General features: G+C 41.4%; 1 protein-coding gene across 1 annotated transcript in view; it reads left to right on the plus strand.

Moving 5' to 3' along the window:
* Positions 1-5429: 5429 nt before the first annotated feature.
* Positions 5430-19998, plus strand: part of LOC308557519 (phospholipid scramblase 2-like) — a gene marked incomplete at its 3' end in the record, with an annotated part of 36372 nt that continues 21803 nt past the window's right edge. Inside the window, exons 1-4 of the mRNA XM_081138034.1 lie at positions 5430-5677; positions 6563-6586; positions 10079-10168; positions 12734-12776. Coding sequence (XP_080994160.1) covers positions 6578-6586; positions 10079-10168; positions 12734-12776 — 142 coding nt within the window. The 5' untranslated portion in view covers positions 5430-5677; positions 6563-6577. The remainder of the gene's footprint in view (positions 5678-6562; positions 6587-10078; positions 10169-12733; positions 12777-19998) is intronic.

Raw genomic sequence — 19998 nt, forward strand, 5'->3', positions numbered from 1 at the left:
GGAGAAGGCCTGGGGAGGGGGGCAGTGGATGCAGGGTGGAGGGAATCAATGGGGGAAAAAGGGAGATATTTGTAATACTTTCAACAATAAAGATAAATTTCAAAAAAAGAAAACTGAGACAACAGTAATAAAAATGATTTTAAACAAAATATATTTAAGATCGTCAGTGATACAATGCTTTTGAGTAAAAATTACCTTAAATAACTTAAACAAAAGCCAGAATCACAAGAGCTACAGCTATGGTTAAAATTAAAAGGGAATAAACTCCACCATACAGAAGAGGACAGCAATAAGGACCTTGCTTCTTTTGAGCTTGTAATCAGGTGAAGAATTTAAATAAATATACTTGACAAGTCTATAGCCACAAGCCAGCCTTTACATATAACAAGTCATCCGCAACTATGTGAACCCATGGTCAATCCTCAGCTCATCAGTGTCACTTGGGCTCTTTCCACGATTCAGTTGTACCATCTTCAAGACTTGTTCTCACATGGCCTCAAGATGGCAGTCAAATTCCACATATCACCGCCATATACGAAGGAGGCATGCATACATATATGTATGTGTGTGTGTTTGTACACACATACATGTACACATAAACAAGTAGGCAGGAAACTCCTAGAAGTCCTCAAGAAGACTTTTCCTTAGCCAAATCTGGGTACCACGACCACATGTGTACCAATCATGGGCAAAAGAGGCTGCTGTCACTATGACTGTGTACTAACGAAAAGTCATCCTTTGGGTTTGGACACTCCTTTCACGAACACATTGCTCACAAGACCTGAACAAAATATGATTCCTTTTCCAAATGCTTCTCAAACTGAGGGTCAGGGAACATAGTCAACAGCATCGTGCGGGAGCTTGTTAAAAAGGCCAGTTCTCAGTCCCAACCAGACCGACTGAGTCAGAAACCCTGGAGGTGGGCCCCTGAACACCGAGTTTTACAAGGTTCAGATGCACACTAAAATGTGAAGACCACTACTTTACCATGTAAAAGCAGATACTGAGTTTTGGATAGGCAAGTAATAGTTTATAGTTGTTTTTTAATTAAAGATGGTACTTTTCTCCATAGGCCATAATAAAATGAAAGTGAAGACAGTTAAAACAGAGCTGTCATTTTATTACATCAGTGACGACAAAAACACAAGGACACATAGTAGGGAGTAGGGCTTCAATGGATTTGAGAAAATGGAAAGCAGCAGCAGCAGATGTGGTAAATGGTCTGGAAAACCATTTAAAATCACAACCTACGGCATTCAAAGAAGGATGTAAGAAAAAAGATACCCAATTCACCGCCACGATCCCCACGGAGGTGAGGGCCTAGTGACGCCAGAAAAAGAGGGTATGAAATTTCTCGTTTTATTTCAAAGATTACCAGTAAATATAAAGAGTGCATGGAGGTCTACACTCAAGAGCTATCACCCACTCTTGTTCACTACCTGAGTGGAGAAAATGTGGCAATGCCGTGTATTACACTAAGCAAGGGGCCAGAGGCTTCTTGTGTAAAACTGAACAGAAAAGTCTCAGGATTTAAAAACACAATATTCATTGAGGGAATAGAGGTTGGAAAATAATTTAAAAAGGAAGCTACCGGATCTCTACAGTTTTCCTACCTCTTCTGCAGCAGAAGATCAACAGTCAGGAAGCAAAAGGCCAAGCAGAAGCTCCTGCAAGCCCTGGAGACCTTGGGCTTCTATTTTGCTGCATAGAAATGTCGTGAACTAAAATGTTTGTGTTCCCCAAATTTTACATGTTAAAGCCTTAAGCCCCAATGTGATGGTATTTGAAGAGGGGCCTTCGGGCGGTATTCAGATTTAGATGAGGTCATGAGGGTGGGGCATTGTGATGATCTTTGAATCCCTGTAAGAAGTGGAAGAGAGACAAGAGTTAGTTCTCTCTGCCAAGTGAGGACACAGTGAGAAGGCTGCTGTCGGCAAGCCTGGAAGAGGGCCCTCGCCAGGAGACAGAGCTGCTGACACCTTGAGCTTGAACTTCCCGGTCTCCAGAACAGTAGGAAATAATGTGTTGTTTAATCCACCCAGTCTGTGAGTTTTGTTATAGCAGCACAAGATAAAGAAAACTGATGTTAAAACCAAAAATAAATTTCAGGGTCCATCAAGAAGAAAAAGCTAATAGAACATCCCCACTAAAATCTGGACTCATAAAAAGTTATCACCTCATAAAATGAGAAAGAAGTAAACACCATTCAGAAAAAAATTGCTCCTATTGATGTGTTGCTGGATGAGAGCACCTATCTATCTTTCTATGTATATGTACTTGTAATATAAGTTTCCCCTGCTATCCACCCGGGAGGAGAGAGTTCCTACGAAACCTTCCATAAGGCGAAATGGCATAAAGCAAACAAATGATTGCCTTAGGACACAACTCAGTAAGTGTGCACAAAACAAATGAGGTGCTCACAGACGCCATTCAAAGCTATGGCAGCTTCATGCTGAGGTGCTGAGTGTGTTTCTGGGGAAGAAACTTGGTGTCACTCTTGCTGCTCCAGGTGCACTTTGCTGCAAAACAAATTCTAAATTCTAACTTTTTGCCTTTTTTATGTAAAAACAAAAATCTTCTTTGGATTTCTTTTGGTTATCAAAACAGGTACTAATGTAGGTCTTTTGTAAAAGTGAAGTGGTAAAAGAAAACTTTCAAAAAGTACATCTTACCACTGCACCTTAGAAAAAAGTTGGGATACCCGTATATGTGTGTATATGACATATGTGTAAATGACACATATGTATACATGACATATATATGTATATATAAATTAGCTAAGCATTAATTTCAGACAAAACAGACAATGTAGGGAAAACACTAGAAAGAGAAACCCTTCATCATAATAAATGTTCAATTCACCAGAAAGATACAACTTTGAAGTTTTGCCTAATCATATAACCTCAAAATACATGAAGGGGAAAAAAATCTCAGCAAGAAGAAATAAATAAATCCATAATTACAGCTGAGGTTTTAATATTCTTCTGAATAAATGATAGAATAAGCAAACAAAATAACTATGCAAATAACAAATTGAGCCAATAGGAAAACGACACTGTACCCACATTTAAAGACTACACCTATTTTTCAAGTAATTGTAACTGATAATATGGAGTTGGAGAGATGCGGAAAATAACCATTCTCATACTTTATTGGCAGAAGAATAGAATGTTTTCTATAGTTTGTACAAAAAGATACGTGCAAGGACAATCACTACAGCATAATTTATAATAGCAAAAAACTGAAGATAAAGTACACCTAGGTTATTAGATCAATGATACAGTTCTGTATTAAAGGCCTAGAGATTTACAAGATGCATCATCACAAAATAGTTTGTATAAAATAATCCTACTTACCAAAAAAAAGACACTATATAGATGCGTATATACATATACATATTGTTAAAATTTAAAAAAAAAAAAAAAAAGTGGAGACCAGCCTTGAATTTTCCCTGAGCAGACAAAACCAGGTTAGTCGTACAAATAAAACTTAATTTAGTTTTGCAAGCCTAACTTCACGTAGGTCGTTTCTCACTTACGCCTCTGGAAATCATCAGCAAACCTTGACCTGTTTCCCAGTCTTGCTGTGAGGCCAGCACGGGGAACCACCGTGTAACGCACCACGCGACAGAGAAACAGCCCAGCCTTCGCGCCGGCGGCTGCTCGTCAGCAGGGCCCAGCCGCATCCCGCGCTGTTCCTAGCGCTCCCAGTTTGCAAACCGTCGTTTTCGCTCCCAGTTTGCAAACCGTCGTTTTCGCTCCCAGTTTGCAAACCGTCGTTTTGGTGTCTGCACAATAAACTTTTAGTAATTACTACTTCAGTGCATCGTTGGTTTTACTTGTTACTTTTGAACTTTTGACAATAACATTTACCGAGTATTTATTCCGTGGCAGGCGCCATTCTAAAAACTTTACATATTTCATCTGCCTTAATCCCCCTAAAAATCCTGATGTGGATACTGTTGCTCCCGCACTGCACCTGCCCAGAGGCCGTCGGGGCTGCACAGGGTCACCGGGCCCCCATGTCCCCCTTTGCCGCCTCGGCTCCCTCCGCCGCGCTCTCCCTCCCGCCCAGCCCTCCAGGCCCACTGCCCTCTCCCGGTGACCCCCAAACCCCTCTGAACCCCATGGCGAACGCGGGAATGGGGAGGAAGGGGTCCCTTTCACTCTTTCTCCACGTGAGGCTTTATTATTTGGAAGATCCTGTGTTACTTTTGTAAATAAAAGAGTTTTAAAGAAAAGTCATTGAACAGTTTAACAAGGTGTATAGAGAGGCAAACATTCTACGCCTCTGGCCCTTCCGTCTGCAGCAAGTTAACCGTCACTCAGCCGAAAGGAGGCGGGACGGGGCGCGCGCGAGCCCGGGGCCCGGGAGGAGCCGGCGCCGCGCTCAGCGCCCAGCCGCGCGCCCCGGGGGCCAGGGGGAGGGGGGAAGGGGGTAGGGGGCGGGGGGCGGGGCCGGCGTGGGGGCGGGGCCGCGGCTCCGCGACCGCCGGGCACCGCCTCCCGGCTCCCGGCGCTCAGTCCCGCGGGTGCGGACGACCGCGCGGCGCCGCCGGGGCCGCGGAGCCCAGAGCGCAAGCGGCAGGGCCGGCGGGGACCCCGCGGCCCCGGGCGGGACCCGAGGCCCCACCCACACCCGGGTCCCGGGGGGAGGGGCGGGCGGGGCATTGTGTCTGCGTCGCGGGGGTCCCAACGGCCGCGGGGAGCCGCCCGGCGGAGGAGCCAGGGCGCAGCCCCGGGCTGGACGGGTGCCCCAGGCCACGGGCGGCGGGACGGGGCTCCCCGCCTGAGCACGGCCGGGGCGCCTCGAGTCGGGGCGAGAGGCTGGGCCCGGGGACCTGCCCGCCCCTGGGGTGAGGGGACGAGGGAACAGTAAATACTAGGGGGTGTGGGGGGACCGTGCCGGCGCCCGGCGACTCCGGCGCTGGCCAGACAGACGCTTAGTGTCGCGTGTCAGGGGAGTCGGGGTCCCCTTCCCCTTGACCTTTGGTAGCAGCAGCAGCTCCTCTCGCTGCCACCCCGGGGTGTATGACAGTCGGGGGAGTGTGAAAGCTGAGCTAACTCAGGGCTGTTTGTAAACCCGGGGCGCCGCCCTGGGTGGAAAGGGGCGCGTGGAGGAGCCGGGTCCTGGGGACCGAGCCCCCGCAGGCCCGCGGGGCTGTCCCCGGACTAAAGGAGTGACGTGGCGGTGCCCCGGCCTGGGGCCAGCCGCCGGCCGGGCAGGCTGCGGGCCTCGGGGCGCAGCTGGGGCACCGCCTGGGCCCCGCCCGCCGCGCGCTCTCCCCGCTGGGCGCCCGCGGACCCGTCGGCTCGGGAAGGAGACGAGCCCGCAGCCTCGGCCCTGCGCGCGGGGAGCTCCGTGGAGAACGCGCGCCCCCCACTCTCCAGATACGCTTCCTCCGCTCTGGGGCCCGTCCTCCTCGGCGCCCCATCTAAGCTAGCGCCCCACAGCTGTCTCACAGCCGTTAGACGTGTTGCAGCACTTAGGGCGTGTCGTGCTGTGTTTACTTTTGCTGGTTTTCCATCTCCCCGCGTGGTCCTAGCGCACGGGGTGGGCCTCGCATGCTGATCGTTTGGAAGCGAAGAGGAGGGACGTAGCTGCTTCTTGAGAAACCGGGATTGAGTTCAGCATATGGAGAGAATAGCTGACGTCCACTTACCACTATGATGACACAGTAAGGAGAGTTAGTAAAGGGCAGTCAAGGCAGGAGAGGGGTAGGACTAATTAATATTAGGGTGTGGGTCCAGGATAAAACGCACAGGGAACGGATGTTTTTTGTCATCTGTTAATTGTAATTAACAAGCATATGGGTGTTAGTGTTAAAGTGGAGAGAGAGGAAAAGTAGTCTTTCCCTCTACAGGAAAGGGTAGGACAGGATCAAGGCACTGGAAGGCAGAAGTACTGAGCACAATGTTTTGTTGGGCTGTTTGTTTGTTTTCTGTAAAAATAAGCAACCCAAAGTTTCCATTGGCTTGTCAGGGGCTACTGCTCCTACAACACCTGAGAGTAGGTTTTCTAGCTAAAATCATGGATGGCCGCACAGAACAGGGGTGGGGTCTACACAAATGTACTGCTCATGCTGGACAGAACACACCCACAGGCCTCGGAGTTTCAGAGAGTTTTGCAGTCGTGCGACCTGATTGCTAACCTTTCTCCTCATGCCGGAGCCCAGCCCTGCGGCTAGGTGCTAGATCACCTAGATCATCTCCGTAGGTTGTGTAAGTTGTGAAGGCTCTAGTTTCTAACTTAGTTACCATCGGGGTCTTATACTCACAGTGTTTCTTCATGGCGTTTTGCCTCATTGAGCCCTCTCCTCCCAGGTTTTTAGAAATTATTCACCATCCTGGGCTGACCAACAACTTCTAAAGTCCTACTAAAAAACATAGCAATGAGAATGGGTTAGCCAAAAGGCTTTAAATGCCAGATATGTATAGATAAGAAGAATAAAGAGAACTATACCATGTGTGGGACTATATAGTTTCAGAGTATCTTGTTTCAGCAGTCATATTTGACCTATACATTTGTAGATAATCTATTAATAGCAGATCTTCTTTTTCAGAACTCTAAATCATGGATGATCAAAGTAAGTAATTTGCTTTGTTTAGTTTCCCCCCATTTGGTAATTCTGTTAACAAGTTATCATATGCTTTATTTAGTTTCTGAAAGGATGTAATTTGCTTTGTATTTGTTTGTGTTCCACAATCCAGTGCCTAGTTCAGTATTTCAGGAGATATACACAAATATCCACTAGAGCTACTTTTCCCTTTAAAAAAAAAAAAATCTAAGGGAAACCTAAGAAATGCCAGCCTTTTTGGGAAATATGTAATTTATATCACATTTCATCCAGATTGGTTTTTCCTCTTCTAGTGCATTTTATATACATAAAGATTATTCAAATCATACTAATTAACAGATAATAAAGTTAATGTGTTATTTCACTGTAATAAAATTCTCAGATCTCCTGATATATTTCATAATATAATTAAGTATATAGATTTAAATAAATACTAATCATTATGCTCTCGATTTTTTCCTATCAAGAAAATTCTAAATAAGATGGATATTAATCAGCATGTAATATAAGATCTCTGTTTTAAAAATTAACATTCTAAAGAGAAAAACAATACAGAGTAGGAAAACAATACAGATTAGGAAAAAATATCAAGAACAAAATCCTGAGAACGGTGTTAAAGAACTGATGCTAACCTAACAAGATGTACTTACACAGTTACAGTAATCAAGACAGTGTGGTATTGGTGACAGAATAGATGAGAAAATCAATGTAATACAGAGAGCCCAAAACGAGACATCATAAATATTGCCTATTGGTATTTGACAAAGGAACAAAGGCAATACAATGGAGCAAAGATAGTCTTTACAACAAATGGTGCTGGAACAGCTAGAAATCCACATGCAAAAAAATGAATCTAGATACAGACTTTACACCCTTAGAATAATTAAGCCTAAATTAATTACAGATCTAAATGTAAACTGTGAAACTAAAACTCTTAGAGATGACATAGCAGAAAGTCTAAATCAGCAGCTTTTAACCTTTTATCACCACCAGGTCCTGGGGGCTCCAGGCCTTCCCTTTGAGTGCCTCTTAAACCTGGCTCTACTGTTCGGGTGGGCAGGCCTTTTCCTCTGATCTGAAAGGCCCTGAGTTTGTTACTTTGCCAGAGCTTCTCTGAAGTGCTCTTACTGTGCCACCAGCCTACTCACCTCCTTTCATCCCTGGGCCCTCAGGGAAGCTGTCCCAACTCCATCCCTTTCCCTCTTCTATCCAAACATCTTCCTATGGCAAATGTAGTCATAGCGCCGGTCCCTCCTTCAAATGACTTATCTACGATTCTACCCATCAGTTAATCACAGTGGTAGTGTATCTCCTTACAGTAAGGGTGAATATCAAGTTCTCTTTCCCACTAGGCAATGAAGGCAGGGGTTTTTATCTGGACTTCTCATTTTCAATCCCAGTGTCCCAGTGCTCAGCACTCCTAAAACGTCTTCAGATATGAATCAGATCAGGAAACTGACTCCCTCTTCTGCTCGAAATCCTCTACTGCCTGTGAGTCACACTTGGAGTAGAATCCAAACTCCTTATTAAGGGCTTCCCTAGATGAACCGCTCCTTTCTTTACTGACAGCCATTTCTAGTCTTTCTCTCCCTGAGGATGGTCCTCTCTCAGACATGCCAAGTGCACCCCTAAGTGGGCATTTTTCAATTTAGTTTCCTTCCTCCTACAACATTTCTCACTGGATCGTCACACAAAGCTTTTCCCTTCTCATCTTTTAGTTCTCAACTTAAACTTTATCTATTTAAAAGTAACTAGTTGATACCTTTCCCTCTCCCCATGTATTTTCTCCACCAGTTCAATCTGAAATTTTATTTTTAAAATTTATTTTCTGAATCCCAGAAATTGCCTGTAAGCCCCATGAGAGCAGGCTGCCTTGTGGATAGCTGTATCCTGTGATTCTAGAACGGCCAGATTATAGACCATCTGTAAATATTTGTTCATTGTAGAAGAAATGAATTATAAAAGCTGTAGTATTTAAAAGACATCAGTGTCAGTGCCCTGGCTGGGTGTCTCTGCTGGTTGTAGCCTTGTCCCATACACCAAAAGGTTGTAGGTTCGATTCCAGTCAGGGCACCTCCCTGGGTTGCAAGCTGATCTCATGTCAGCGCGTGTCTGGGAAGCATCTGGTCAATATTTTTCTCACATCAATATTTCTTTCTCTCTCAAATCAATAAACCTATCCTTGAGTAAGGATAAAAAAATACAACCTTTTTTTTTTTTTTTTTTTTTAAAAAAAAGAAAGACATCAGTATAAGGTTTAAGCTCTCTTCTTATTTGTACTTTTTAATAGTGTATGCATTTTTCATCAGTGTTCCATTAAGGGTTTTTACAAATTGCATATTCTAAGTTAATTTTTGCATAGCCTTTACTTATAAAATATTGTGGAGCACAGTACTTTAAAATTATATTCCATTGCTATGGAATTAGCACTCTGTGCACTCTACAGATAAGTTTATGAGGCTTCATTGTAGTCAAAATTCACATGGAATATGTACACTTGTGAAATTCACATGGAATATAAAGTACATGCTTGTGAAACTCACGTGGAATATGGAGTACACACTTGTGAAATTCACGTGGAATATGGAGTACACATGGTATACACTGTGCTTACTAAGTACTTAATACAGTTTTGCCCTTGATAAGGTTTTGCCTACCTTGGTTCTCAAATTGTATTTCCAGAGAGCTGAGGGTGCTAAATTGTGAAATGTAAATTTGTAATCTTGATATCACAGTGGATTTGTATCATTTAGAGGGTCTCAGGAATGGACTACCCCATGGTTTAAAACTTCCTGCAAATGTTAACTCAGACAAGCATCTGGACAGTACTAGATGGAATGACATACCTTTGCCTCTATACCAGGGTTTCTAAATAGTGGCACTATAATATCTTCTTCAAGATTATGTTTTGGGCATTTTAGGATATTTAGCAGCATTTCTGGTCAGTATCACTTTCCCCTTCCATTGTGACAATGAAAAACATCTCCAAATTTTGCCAAATATCCCTTGAGGGGGCACAGCTGACCCCAATTTTATACATATAGGAGATGCATTTGTTAGAATTCCAAAATACCATTTTTTTGTAGGGTGTTTTGGTCCTGGAAACACTGGCTCAATGTCTCTATCATGGGCCCTCTTCCCAAAGCCAAGTCTCTTTTCCATTAAGGAATTCCAGAATATTTATGTAGGTGATTCTAGATCATTGTTGATTTTCTTTCTTTCCCTTAGGTTTCTAACATTTATATATAATTCTTTACAGTAGTGGTAAGGCTGTAGGCTGACGTGATTCACATTCCACCACCCTCAGAATAGGAGTGTGTATGAAACCACAAGCACTTAATAGAAAATTTGCTGAAAGACAAAAACACAAACCTTAAGCTTTGTCAAAACAGTATTCTTGAGCTAAAATTTCAGTGTGTAGATAACTGGGGCAATTCTGAATGTATTGATGTTTCTACTTTTCTGCCCAAATACAATCTATTTTACTTGTTCAAATTTCAGGATGTCCAGAATATAGTGGCCAACCTGGCCTCCAGGATGCCTGTCCTGGCCTCAAGACTGACTACAAAGTCCTACCATCTGGCTATTCAGGTACTGGTTCAGTGAGATTCCCTGTCCAACACCAGCCAGTGCATAAACAGCCAGGTGGACCTGCAAGGGTACCATGGGTGCCAGCATCACCTCTTCCATCAGACTGTCCACCAGGATTGGAATGTTTAAATCAGGTGATTTCACATACATAAAACTCATTAAAAGAAAACTGTGCTTCCAGTTTACATAATAAGAGTAACAAATTACTAATTCACAAAAGTCTGAAATGATAAAACAACATTTTTTCCTAACAGATTACTCTAATTCTTCTAGGTCAGGCTTACTTTTAAAGCAAACTACAAATGGCTTAAGAAATTGTGTTTTCTATGATCTTCAATATAATCCGTGATTACAGCCAATAGCAAACATTCATTAAGCACCATTTTCCAGGCTTTCTTTCTAAGTATAATACAAGTATTAACTCTTTTCATCCTTTTAGAAATTCTGTAATATATAAGTGCTATAATTATTAGCATTTTACAGAAGAGGAAACTGAGGTCCAGAAAAGTTACATAAAATGCTCAACATCAGAATGCCAAGGAAGCATGAATGGCTTTTTACTTCTGGTACCTTGATTCTGTATCCTGGGCTCCTTAATCCCAACACTAAATAATTTCCTAGGAATAGGAAATAACAAATAAAGCTTAGTGTTGAGTTTCAGTAAAAGAGTTAGAGCCTTAGCCGGCGTGGCTCAGTGGTGAGAGTGTTGGCCTATGGACTGAAGGGCCTCAGGTTCAATTCTAGTCAAGGGTGCGTACCTTGGTTGCAGGCTCCCTGGCCCTGGTAGGAGCGCAGGTGGTAGGCAACCAGTTGATGTGTCTCACATCAGTGTTTCGCTCTCTCTCTTCCTTCCACTCTCTCTGAAAAGCAATGGAAAAAATATCCTCTGGTGAGAATTTAAAAAAAAAGAAAGGAATTAGAATTTTTCGTGTAATATGACTCACTTTTATTGTAATTAATAAACTTACATTTTTATAATGTTTTTGTTCTTCAGAAAACCAATGTTATAGATACTACTGTCAACTGATAGTTGTTAGTGCCAGCTCAGTGCCTACAGGAATCCCCTCTCTAGGGCACAGTGAAGGAGGAAACGCTAACCAGTGCAAACAACTCATTTGAGATGCAGCAGGGCTGTGGGACAGCTCAGTGGTGTTACAGTTAATCACCAACAGCGGGGCTGTGGGTGAGGCGGCCTCAGGCGGCCCGGGAGCCGGCCCTCTCCAGCCAGGTGGCTGTGCTCTGCCCAGGCCACGCTGGGCCGCTGTGCTCCACCTGCTCTGCTCCGCTCCTCCCCAGCCTGCTGCGGTCTCGTCTGGTCAGCCACCTTTGGTGTTGCAGCTCCAGCCAGGGAAACTGTGTTCAGTGTTTGGTGGAAAGGGAGATTATGCCCCCTGAGCCGGGGGAGCTGACTTACCCAGGAGTTAGTCCCTGCCCCTGCTTGCTGACTGAGCTGTCCTCATGTAAATGAGAACTTTGAATCCTCACAGTTTGATTGGCTCTAAAAGCTGTTCTGTTCCAATTGGGCAGAATGCAGCCGCTCTGATTGGTCAGTAAAGATAGTGATAGGACCATAGCTGCACAGTTCTGAATGGACAGGGGAAGTCTCATCCTACTGGCTGAAGTCAGATTCCAGGAACTCTCTTGGACAGGCTGGCTCAAGTGGCAGGAACACAGTGCAAGCAGGCAACTCTGCAGGAGGCAGGAAGCCCAGTGCAGGCTTCTCCCTGAGGTGTAGTTTGCGTAAGATGCCCCTATTTAAAAACAGCTATTAGGCTCTTTTTAAAAATTTGAGCACAGTTAGCCACCAGGATTCATTCTTGATAGGTATCTTTTTTCTCAGGGTCAAGACCACTAATAAAAAAATAAAACCCTGAACTTTAATGTACTGCAAGATAGTTTATCTCAGCAATGTGAGATTTTATATTTGTTTGGTATTAAGAATCTCATAGATAAAGTAGAAATTCAAGTTCTAATGTGTTCAATTTATAAATAAATAAATATTCCTATAATAGGCAATCACTTTTCAATAAGTGAATTTTCTCTTTCATACTCTCTTTACTAATTTAATTTCCCATAATGCACTTGAGCAGCATATTTTATAAGAATGTTAGTAGTTCACATATTCAAGAAACACCTAGGTAGATTTTTTAAAATTAGGGACTCACAAAATATGTAGGGCAAGTTAATGCTTACTACAAATAATGATATCAAGTATACTTAGAAAATAATCTTGAGATTTATAGAAAAAATTCCTTAAATGGATGATAAGGTCTTACTAGTTCCTACACATCTTCTACAAGGAATGATGTTTTCTCATATTTATAAGTATTCCTGTCAGAGTCATTTGCCCGGCTTAATAGTGAGCACACCCAAGATATTTTTTAAATTATAAATTATTTTACTTTATTTTTATACTTTAAATTAATACAAACTATTATTAAATATTGAGACTATTGACAAATATTGATAGTTACATCATTTCTAAAAATATAAAAATGATTCTTAATTTGGTTAACTTAAAAAATATAATGTATACTTACAGCTTAACATTTTTTAATATATTAGGTAAATGAGGTATTGGTTCATCAGCAAATTGATCTTCTGGAAGGTATGTATTCTATTATCATTTTTCTATAAAGAAAAGATTTATGCAGATAAAGGCACATAAACTACCACAAATATAATATTTTTGCTGATATATTGGTTAAGCCTCATTATTTACAAATTTCTCTCCTCCTAACAGTAAAATGATAAAGATTATCATCAGCTCATTTCTTGAAATTAGAGTCAAGTGGTTAAATTATATTTCTTTGGGCACCTGTCCTCATGATACTGAACCTAATTCAGAAGGAGAACAATGAAACCTTATTTTTGTTCTCCCTTCACTCTAGAAATCACTTGTGATTCTATTACTTTACCTTACTTGTATCGCTTCAGCTCTTTTCTCCCCAATTTGTGATAACCTTGAGATTGACACAGAGCCGTATGCAATAGTTTATGTTACCTTAGTACTGTGCATTAAAAGTTACATTAGTATATTTCTAAAGCAAGTAAACTTTTAAAATTTGGATGGATGCCCTGGCTGGTTTAGCTCAGTGGTTGGAGCCTCGGCCAGCAGACAGAAGGGTCCCTGGTTTGATTCCAGCCAAGGGCAGGTACCTCATTTGCAGGCTCTATCCCTGCCCCTGGATGGGGCGAGTTTGGGAGGTAACCAATCCATGTGTCTCTCTCACATCGATGTTTCACTCCCTCTCTCTCTCCTTCCCACTCTCTCTGAAAAAGCAATGGGAAAAATATCCTTGGGTGAGGGTTAAATAAATAAATAAATAAATTTGGATGAGTATGTTATGGAAAATCATATTCCTGCCTACAGTTTCTCTTTGAAGTTGAGATGAACCCTGTAAAACCTTTGTTCCATGGACTGTGAATTACCAGCTTAGATTAAGCAATGCTACAGTGTTGGATTGTGCTGACCAGCAGACCCAGTGGCCTGGCTTCCTAGAAAAGCACTCCTGATCATTCTACATGACACCTTTGACTCTACAAGATGCTTCCCGTGCTCCCCAAATGCAAAAATAAAATTAGGAAGCCACTAGATGTTTCAGGACCACTGACTGTGGGAAAAGAACCTGGGTAGTTTCATTAACTATAGTGACTTCCTTCTAGATAGAAGTTTTGAGAAAACTGCTAAGTTTTAGAATATATCTGTTGAATCAATCTTTATCTTTCTGCAAAGTGCCTTTTTATTTGTAGATTAAAACATGAATTGTACTAGAAGAGTAATGGATTTGATTAAAATATACAATTGCCACCTGTTATATTTAAATTACAGTGGTACCTCAGTTTTTGAACATCTCCATTATTAAATATTTCCGTTTACAAATACCATAAACCCAGAAGTAAATGCTTCAGTTTTCAAACATGCCTGGGAAGTCAAACATGCCATATGGATTCCACTAAGTGCAAGATCCTGAGGCCTAGCTGTTGGCTGTTGAGTCCTGAGCACCCACGCAACATGGAGGTGAAATTTGGGCTTATTTGGTGACTGTGTGCAATCAGTCTGTGCTCATCTCAGGAGCACTCTTGCAACCAATTTGTTTTTGTGACTGTGTGCAATCAATCTGTGTTCATGTCATCTCAGGAGCCCTCTGCCCATCACCCCTTGTAGTGAGAAATGGATAAAAGCTGCAAAACCAAGAGAATAATTAACAGAACGACAGTAGAGGTGAAGGAAGTTATTTCCAAACATGAAAGTGAGGTCCGTGTATGTGATCTGGCAACACAGTTTGGTATGACCAAATCTACAGTTTGTACCATCTTAAAAAATAAAGATGCCAATAAAGGAGCCAATGTTGCAAGATGTGTTAAACACAAGACAAAGAACACAGACAATTGAAGAAGTGGCATAATTGCTTTTCATATGGATAAATGAAAAACAGTTGGCCAGTGACAGCATTTCTGAGAGCATGATTTGTGAAAAAGCTTTACATTTGCATGCTGACCTTATCAAAAACACCCCTGGAATAAGTACTGAGAGTGATATTTTCAAGGCAAGTAGAGGGTGATTTGAAAAATTTAAGAGGAGGAGTGACATGCACAGTATGGTAAGACATGGTGAAGCTGCCAGTGCCAACAAAGAAGATGCTGACCAATTTGTTTTGGAATTTAAAGATTATGTAGAGGCAGAGGGTTTCCTTCCCCAACAAGTTTTCAACTGTGATAAGACAGCCTGCTTTTGGAAGAAAATGCCAAAGAAGACCTACATAACAAAGGAGGAGAAATCACTACCAGGACACAAGCCAATGAAAGACAGGCTAACCCTTTTATTTTGTGGGAATGCAAGTGGGATTTTAAGTTGAAGCCTTTGCTAGTCTACCATTCTGAGAACCCCAGCGTATTTAAGAAAAACAATGTCATAAAAAGCACACTGCATGTGATGTGGAGGGCAAACAGCAAAGCTTGGGTAACCAGGCAATTTTTTTATTGAGTGGGTTCATGAAGTGTTCGGGCCAAGTGTAAAAAAATGCCTTCAAGACAGAACTCTTCCAATGAAGTGCCTGCTTGTTATGGATACTGCTCCACCTCACCCTCCAAGCTTGGAGGATGAGTTGATGGAAGAGTTCAGTTTTATCAATGTAAAGTTTTTGCCCCCCAGCATGACTCCACTCATCCAGCCCATGGACCAGCAGGTGATATCTTATTTTAAGAAGCTTTACACCAAAGCACTGTTCCAAGTTGCTTTGAGGTGACCTCAGACACAGAGCTAACCCTCAGAGAGCTCTGGAAGAATCATTTCAATATCCTACATGTCATAGACAAAGCATGGAGGGATGTGTCTCACAGAACAGTGAAGCCAGAATGGAAGAAATTGTGGCCAGAAACTGTCCCTGAACATGCATTTGAGGGTGTTGAAGAGGATGCTCCTGTTGCTGAGGATACTGTGTCTCTGGAACAGTCCACGGGCTTGGAGGTGAGTAGTGATGATGTGGAGGGGTCAGTGGGGACCACAAGCCTGAACTCACCACAGAAGAACTTCCAGATGTTCTGATGGAGCAGCAACAGGTGGCAACTGAGGAACTGTCTTTGGAGGAGGAGGAGGGGAGAAGGGAAAGTCTTTCTACTGCAGTGATCAAAGACGTGTGCAAAATGGGTTGAAGTGTAAATTTTTCTTGAAAAATACATTAATAAAGGTACTGTAAGTCATGCCATTAACACTTTCAATGATAATGCTATGTCTCACTTTAGACAAATTTTAGAACATAGGAGAAAGCAAATGTCAATTGAAAACTTTTTAGTGAGGAAAAGACCCAGTGAGTCTGAACCAGGTGTCAGTGGTATAAAAAATCAAGGGAAGGAATGGCAGGAGAGGAGTCACCTACAGTGATTCTGGAAGAGGGCTACAGAACACCTGAACAAGTCACCTATTGTGATTATTGAAGGGGACCCCCCCACCCAAACCATGACTATCATCATTGCAGGTAAGAAAAATTATGTTTTCATTTATATCATCTACAGTACTGTTTTTACATTATGTTTATTTATTATTGCTTTTATAGTACAGTATAGTGTGTTTATTGCTTTCATTGTATATCATTTTATGGATCTGTGCTATCATTAGATAATAAAATTCATGTTAAGTTGCTGTTTTAGGGGTTGATTTTAAAGGTCTGGAACAGATTAATCCATTTTGCATTACTTTCTATGGGAAACCATGCCTCGGTTTTCGAATGTTTCATAACTCAAACAGTGTTCTGGAATGGATTACATTAAAAAACTGTGGTACCACTATACTTATAATGGTCCAGTTCAAGATGGTGATGGCAGCAGGCTCCTAAACTCATCTCCTCCCATGGACACACTGAATCTCCAGCTACATATAGAGCAGTGTCCTCTGAAAGAAATCCAGAAACTAGCTGAGTGACTCCTACACACTGGGCAAATGAGAGAAAACTCATATTGAAAGAGAAAGGAAAAGCTGTAACACTATATTATCATGAACTTCACCCCTGGCACAACGACGCACAACCAGGAAGGAATGTGGACCTCCCAGCTTCTCCCTCAGGAGCATAGGGATTGAACATCACATGTGGAGCCCCAGCTTTTAAGATTTCTACATGCACAATGGGCTGCCAAAATATATAGCTTTGAAAGTCAAGGGAGATTATGTCCATGTCCCACAATGCTATAACAAACTCAGACAGTCAATAAAGGTGTCATGTGACCATGGCTAAACCCCAGGGTTCAGCACAGAGACAACAGACTGACACAAGCCAATCTTTCTGTGAAAATAGCATATTTACTTTTTTAAAAACAAAAAACAGCAACATATTTTTTAATTTGGGGTGCAGGCTTCTAATTTAACACATCTAGGGGCCAACTGCAGTAATCTCCATAGACCAGAGAGGCCAATGGAAGCTACCTTCCTGCTTTCTTTCTGTCCCACCACAGTTCACAGATATCCCCAAAAAGGAGCTTGTGTACATATTTAGCATCCTCAGCTTTTGTGGCTGCCACCCAGGAGACACATCCATTGATTGCCTGGCTCTGATAGCAGGGCTTGTGTTCTTGGCTTCAAAGAGAAAGTAGCACACAAAGAAACAGTGCTTAACTGTCCATCCTACCAGAGATCAGTTCAAATGAAAAAGAGACAAACACCCATCTCCCAGTCTTCCCCTTTAAAAAAGTTGTTACCTGAAAGTCTGTCTTCCAATCAGCCTGCATCTAGTCAATGACTGAGACCCTACCCTTCGGGAAACTAAAAGGTCTTGGCATACTCTAAACTACTGGAAGCCACTAAGAATAAGAAGACTGCTGGATAATCCCAAAGGTCTGAGAGACAACTAAGAGCTAGGGCACAGCTGAATGGTTGGTTTTACTTGCTACAAAACCTGCTTCTTTAAGACTGGGAGAGGTAGCTTTTTTATCTAATTTATGGAAACCAACACTAGGAGTCAAGGAACATGAAAAAGAATTATATTCCAAACAAACAAACAAAAAAGATAAAAACTCAGAAAAGACCTTAGTGAAACAGAGATAAGTGATTTACCTGATAAAGAGTTCCAAAGTAGGTCATAGAGATGTTCACTGAAGTCAGGAGAACAATTCATGAACAAGTGAAAGTTTAAACAAGGGGCAGAATGTATAAGAAAGTATAAAACACAAATAGATAGCTGAAGGATATAGGAACTGAACCAAAATGTCAATAGAGGGACTCAACATCAGAAAAAAATGAAGCAGAAAAACAGATCAGAAAATCTTAAGACAGGGCAGTGGAATTTATCCAATCATAGGAACATAAAGAAAAAAGAATGAAAAAGAGTGATGATAGCATAAGGATCTTATGGGATAGCATCAAGTGGGCCCTGTTGGTTAGTAAACTGGCCCCTTACTCAGGGCAAAGAGGAGCCAAAGAGGCAGGTGACAACAGATTGGTAGGTGGCAGGTTTAATAAGCAAGGGAACTTACTTATGAGAATTGTCTTGGTTGCCACAAGATGAGTAGATCTCATTTTCTGATAGAATCTGAAAAATTTATATAGAGGCCTTAACTCAGTTCAGTTATATATACCATCCAAATGGGCTCAATATCGATTCTCTCAATGTTATGTCCTTGAAACAGGCCCCACCAAGGGAATGGTAGGCAGAGGACAAGGGAGGGGTGAGGAACTCGGATTGCCTGGGCCCACCTTGTGAGTCAGCCAGCAGTCTGACTTTTTATTACCTCCACCAACAGACCAATATTTGCATTATAGAGATCAGAGAAAGAGAAGAGAGAGATAGTGAGGCCAAACACTTCTCTGAAGGATAATGGCTGAAAACTTCCATAGCACAGAGGACACAGACATCTAGGTCAAAACTCAGAGATTTCAGTGAGATGAATTCAGAGACACACGAAGACACAGTATCATTAAATTACCAAAAGCTGAAGACAAGGAAAGAATCTAAAAAGCAGCAAGAGAAAAACAATTTGTTATCTTCAAGGGAGACCCCCATATAACCAGGAGCATATTTTTCAACAGAAACTTTGCAGTCCAGAAGGAAGAGGGAAGATATTATTCAGGGTTCTGAGAGAAAAATACAGCCAACCAAGAATACTCCACAAGGCAAAGTTGTCTTTCATAAGTGAGAGATAAAGGGTTTTCTAAACAAGCAAAAGCTGAAGAAGTTCATCACCACTAGTCCTGTCTTACAAGAAATGAAAGAACTGTAATTAGTAACACGAAAACACATGACAGTATCAATCCAACTGGCAAAGGTAAATAAATAAATTGGGAATCATCTAAAGTTACCATGTTGGTAAGTTAATCACTTCTAAATGTAGTATTAAGGTTAAAAAAAATAATGTAGTAAAAAATAACTACAACCACAATGATTTGTTAATAGATACACAAGGTTAAAAGGTGTAAATTGTGGCATCAAAACATAAAACGTGTTTGAGGGGAAAGAAAAACATAGATCTCTAGAATGCATTCAAACTTGTTTTCAACTTAAAATAGACTGTTATGAATATGTTTTATGTAAGACTCATGGTAACCAAAAAGCAAAAACATATAGTAGATGAACAACAACAACAACAAAATGTAAGTATGCCATTACAGACAATTACTGAAGCACAAATGAAGAGAAAAAGCAAAGAAAGAAACAAAAAATTACAAAAGAGCCAAGAAACAAAATGAAAGTAGTAAGTCCTTACCTATTAATAATTACTTTACATTTAAATACTAAATTATGCCCCCAAAATAAACCTAGAGCAGCTAAATGGATAAAAAACAAGATCAAATTGTATGCTGCCCAGAAGAGACTCTCTTCAGCTTTAACAGTACCTCCAACTGAAAGTAGAGGTATGAAAAGAGATATTTTAAGCAAATGGAAACCAAAGAAAGTTGGGTAGCTATATTTATATTTATATCAGACAATATAGAATTTAAGACAACGATCATACTAAGAGACAAAGAAGGTCATTATATAAAGATGAAAGGATCAACCAAACAAGGATAGAATATTTGCAAATATTTGTGTATCCAACATAGGAGCTCCTAAATATATAAAACAAATATTGACAGACCAAAAGAAAGATAGAGATAAATATTCAATAATAGTAAGGGACTTCAATACCCTATTTTCATCAATGGATAGATCCTCTGGACAGAAAAGCAAGAAGGAAACATTGACTTATATGACACTTTACATCAGATGAACTTAAAAAACAGTTACAGAACATTCTATCCTAAAGAAACACAATACACATCCTTCTCAAACACATGGAACATTCTCCAAGAAACATCATGTATTATGAAATAAAATAGATGGTAATAAATTACTAATAAGGAC

This window comes from Miniopterus schreibersii (genome assembly GCF_964146895.1).
Source record: "Miniopterus schreibersii genome assembly, chromosome: 5".
In the NCBI taxonomy this organism is placed as follows: Eukaryota; Metazoa; Chordata; class Mammalia; order Chiroptera; family Miniopteridae; genus Miniopterus; species Miniopterus schreibersii.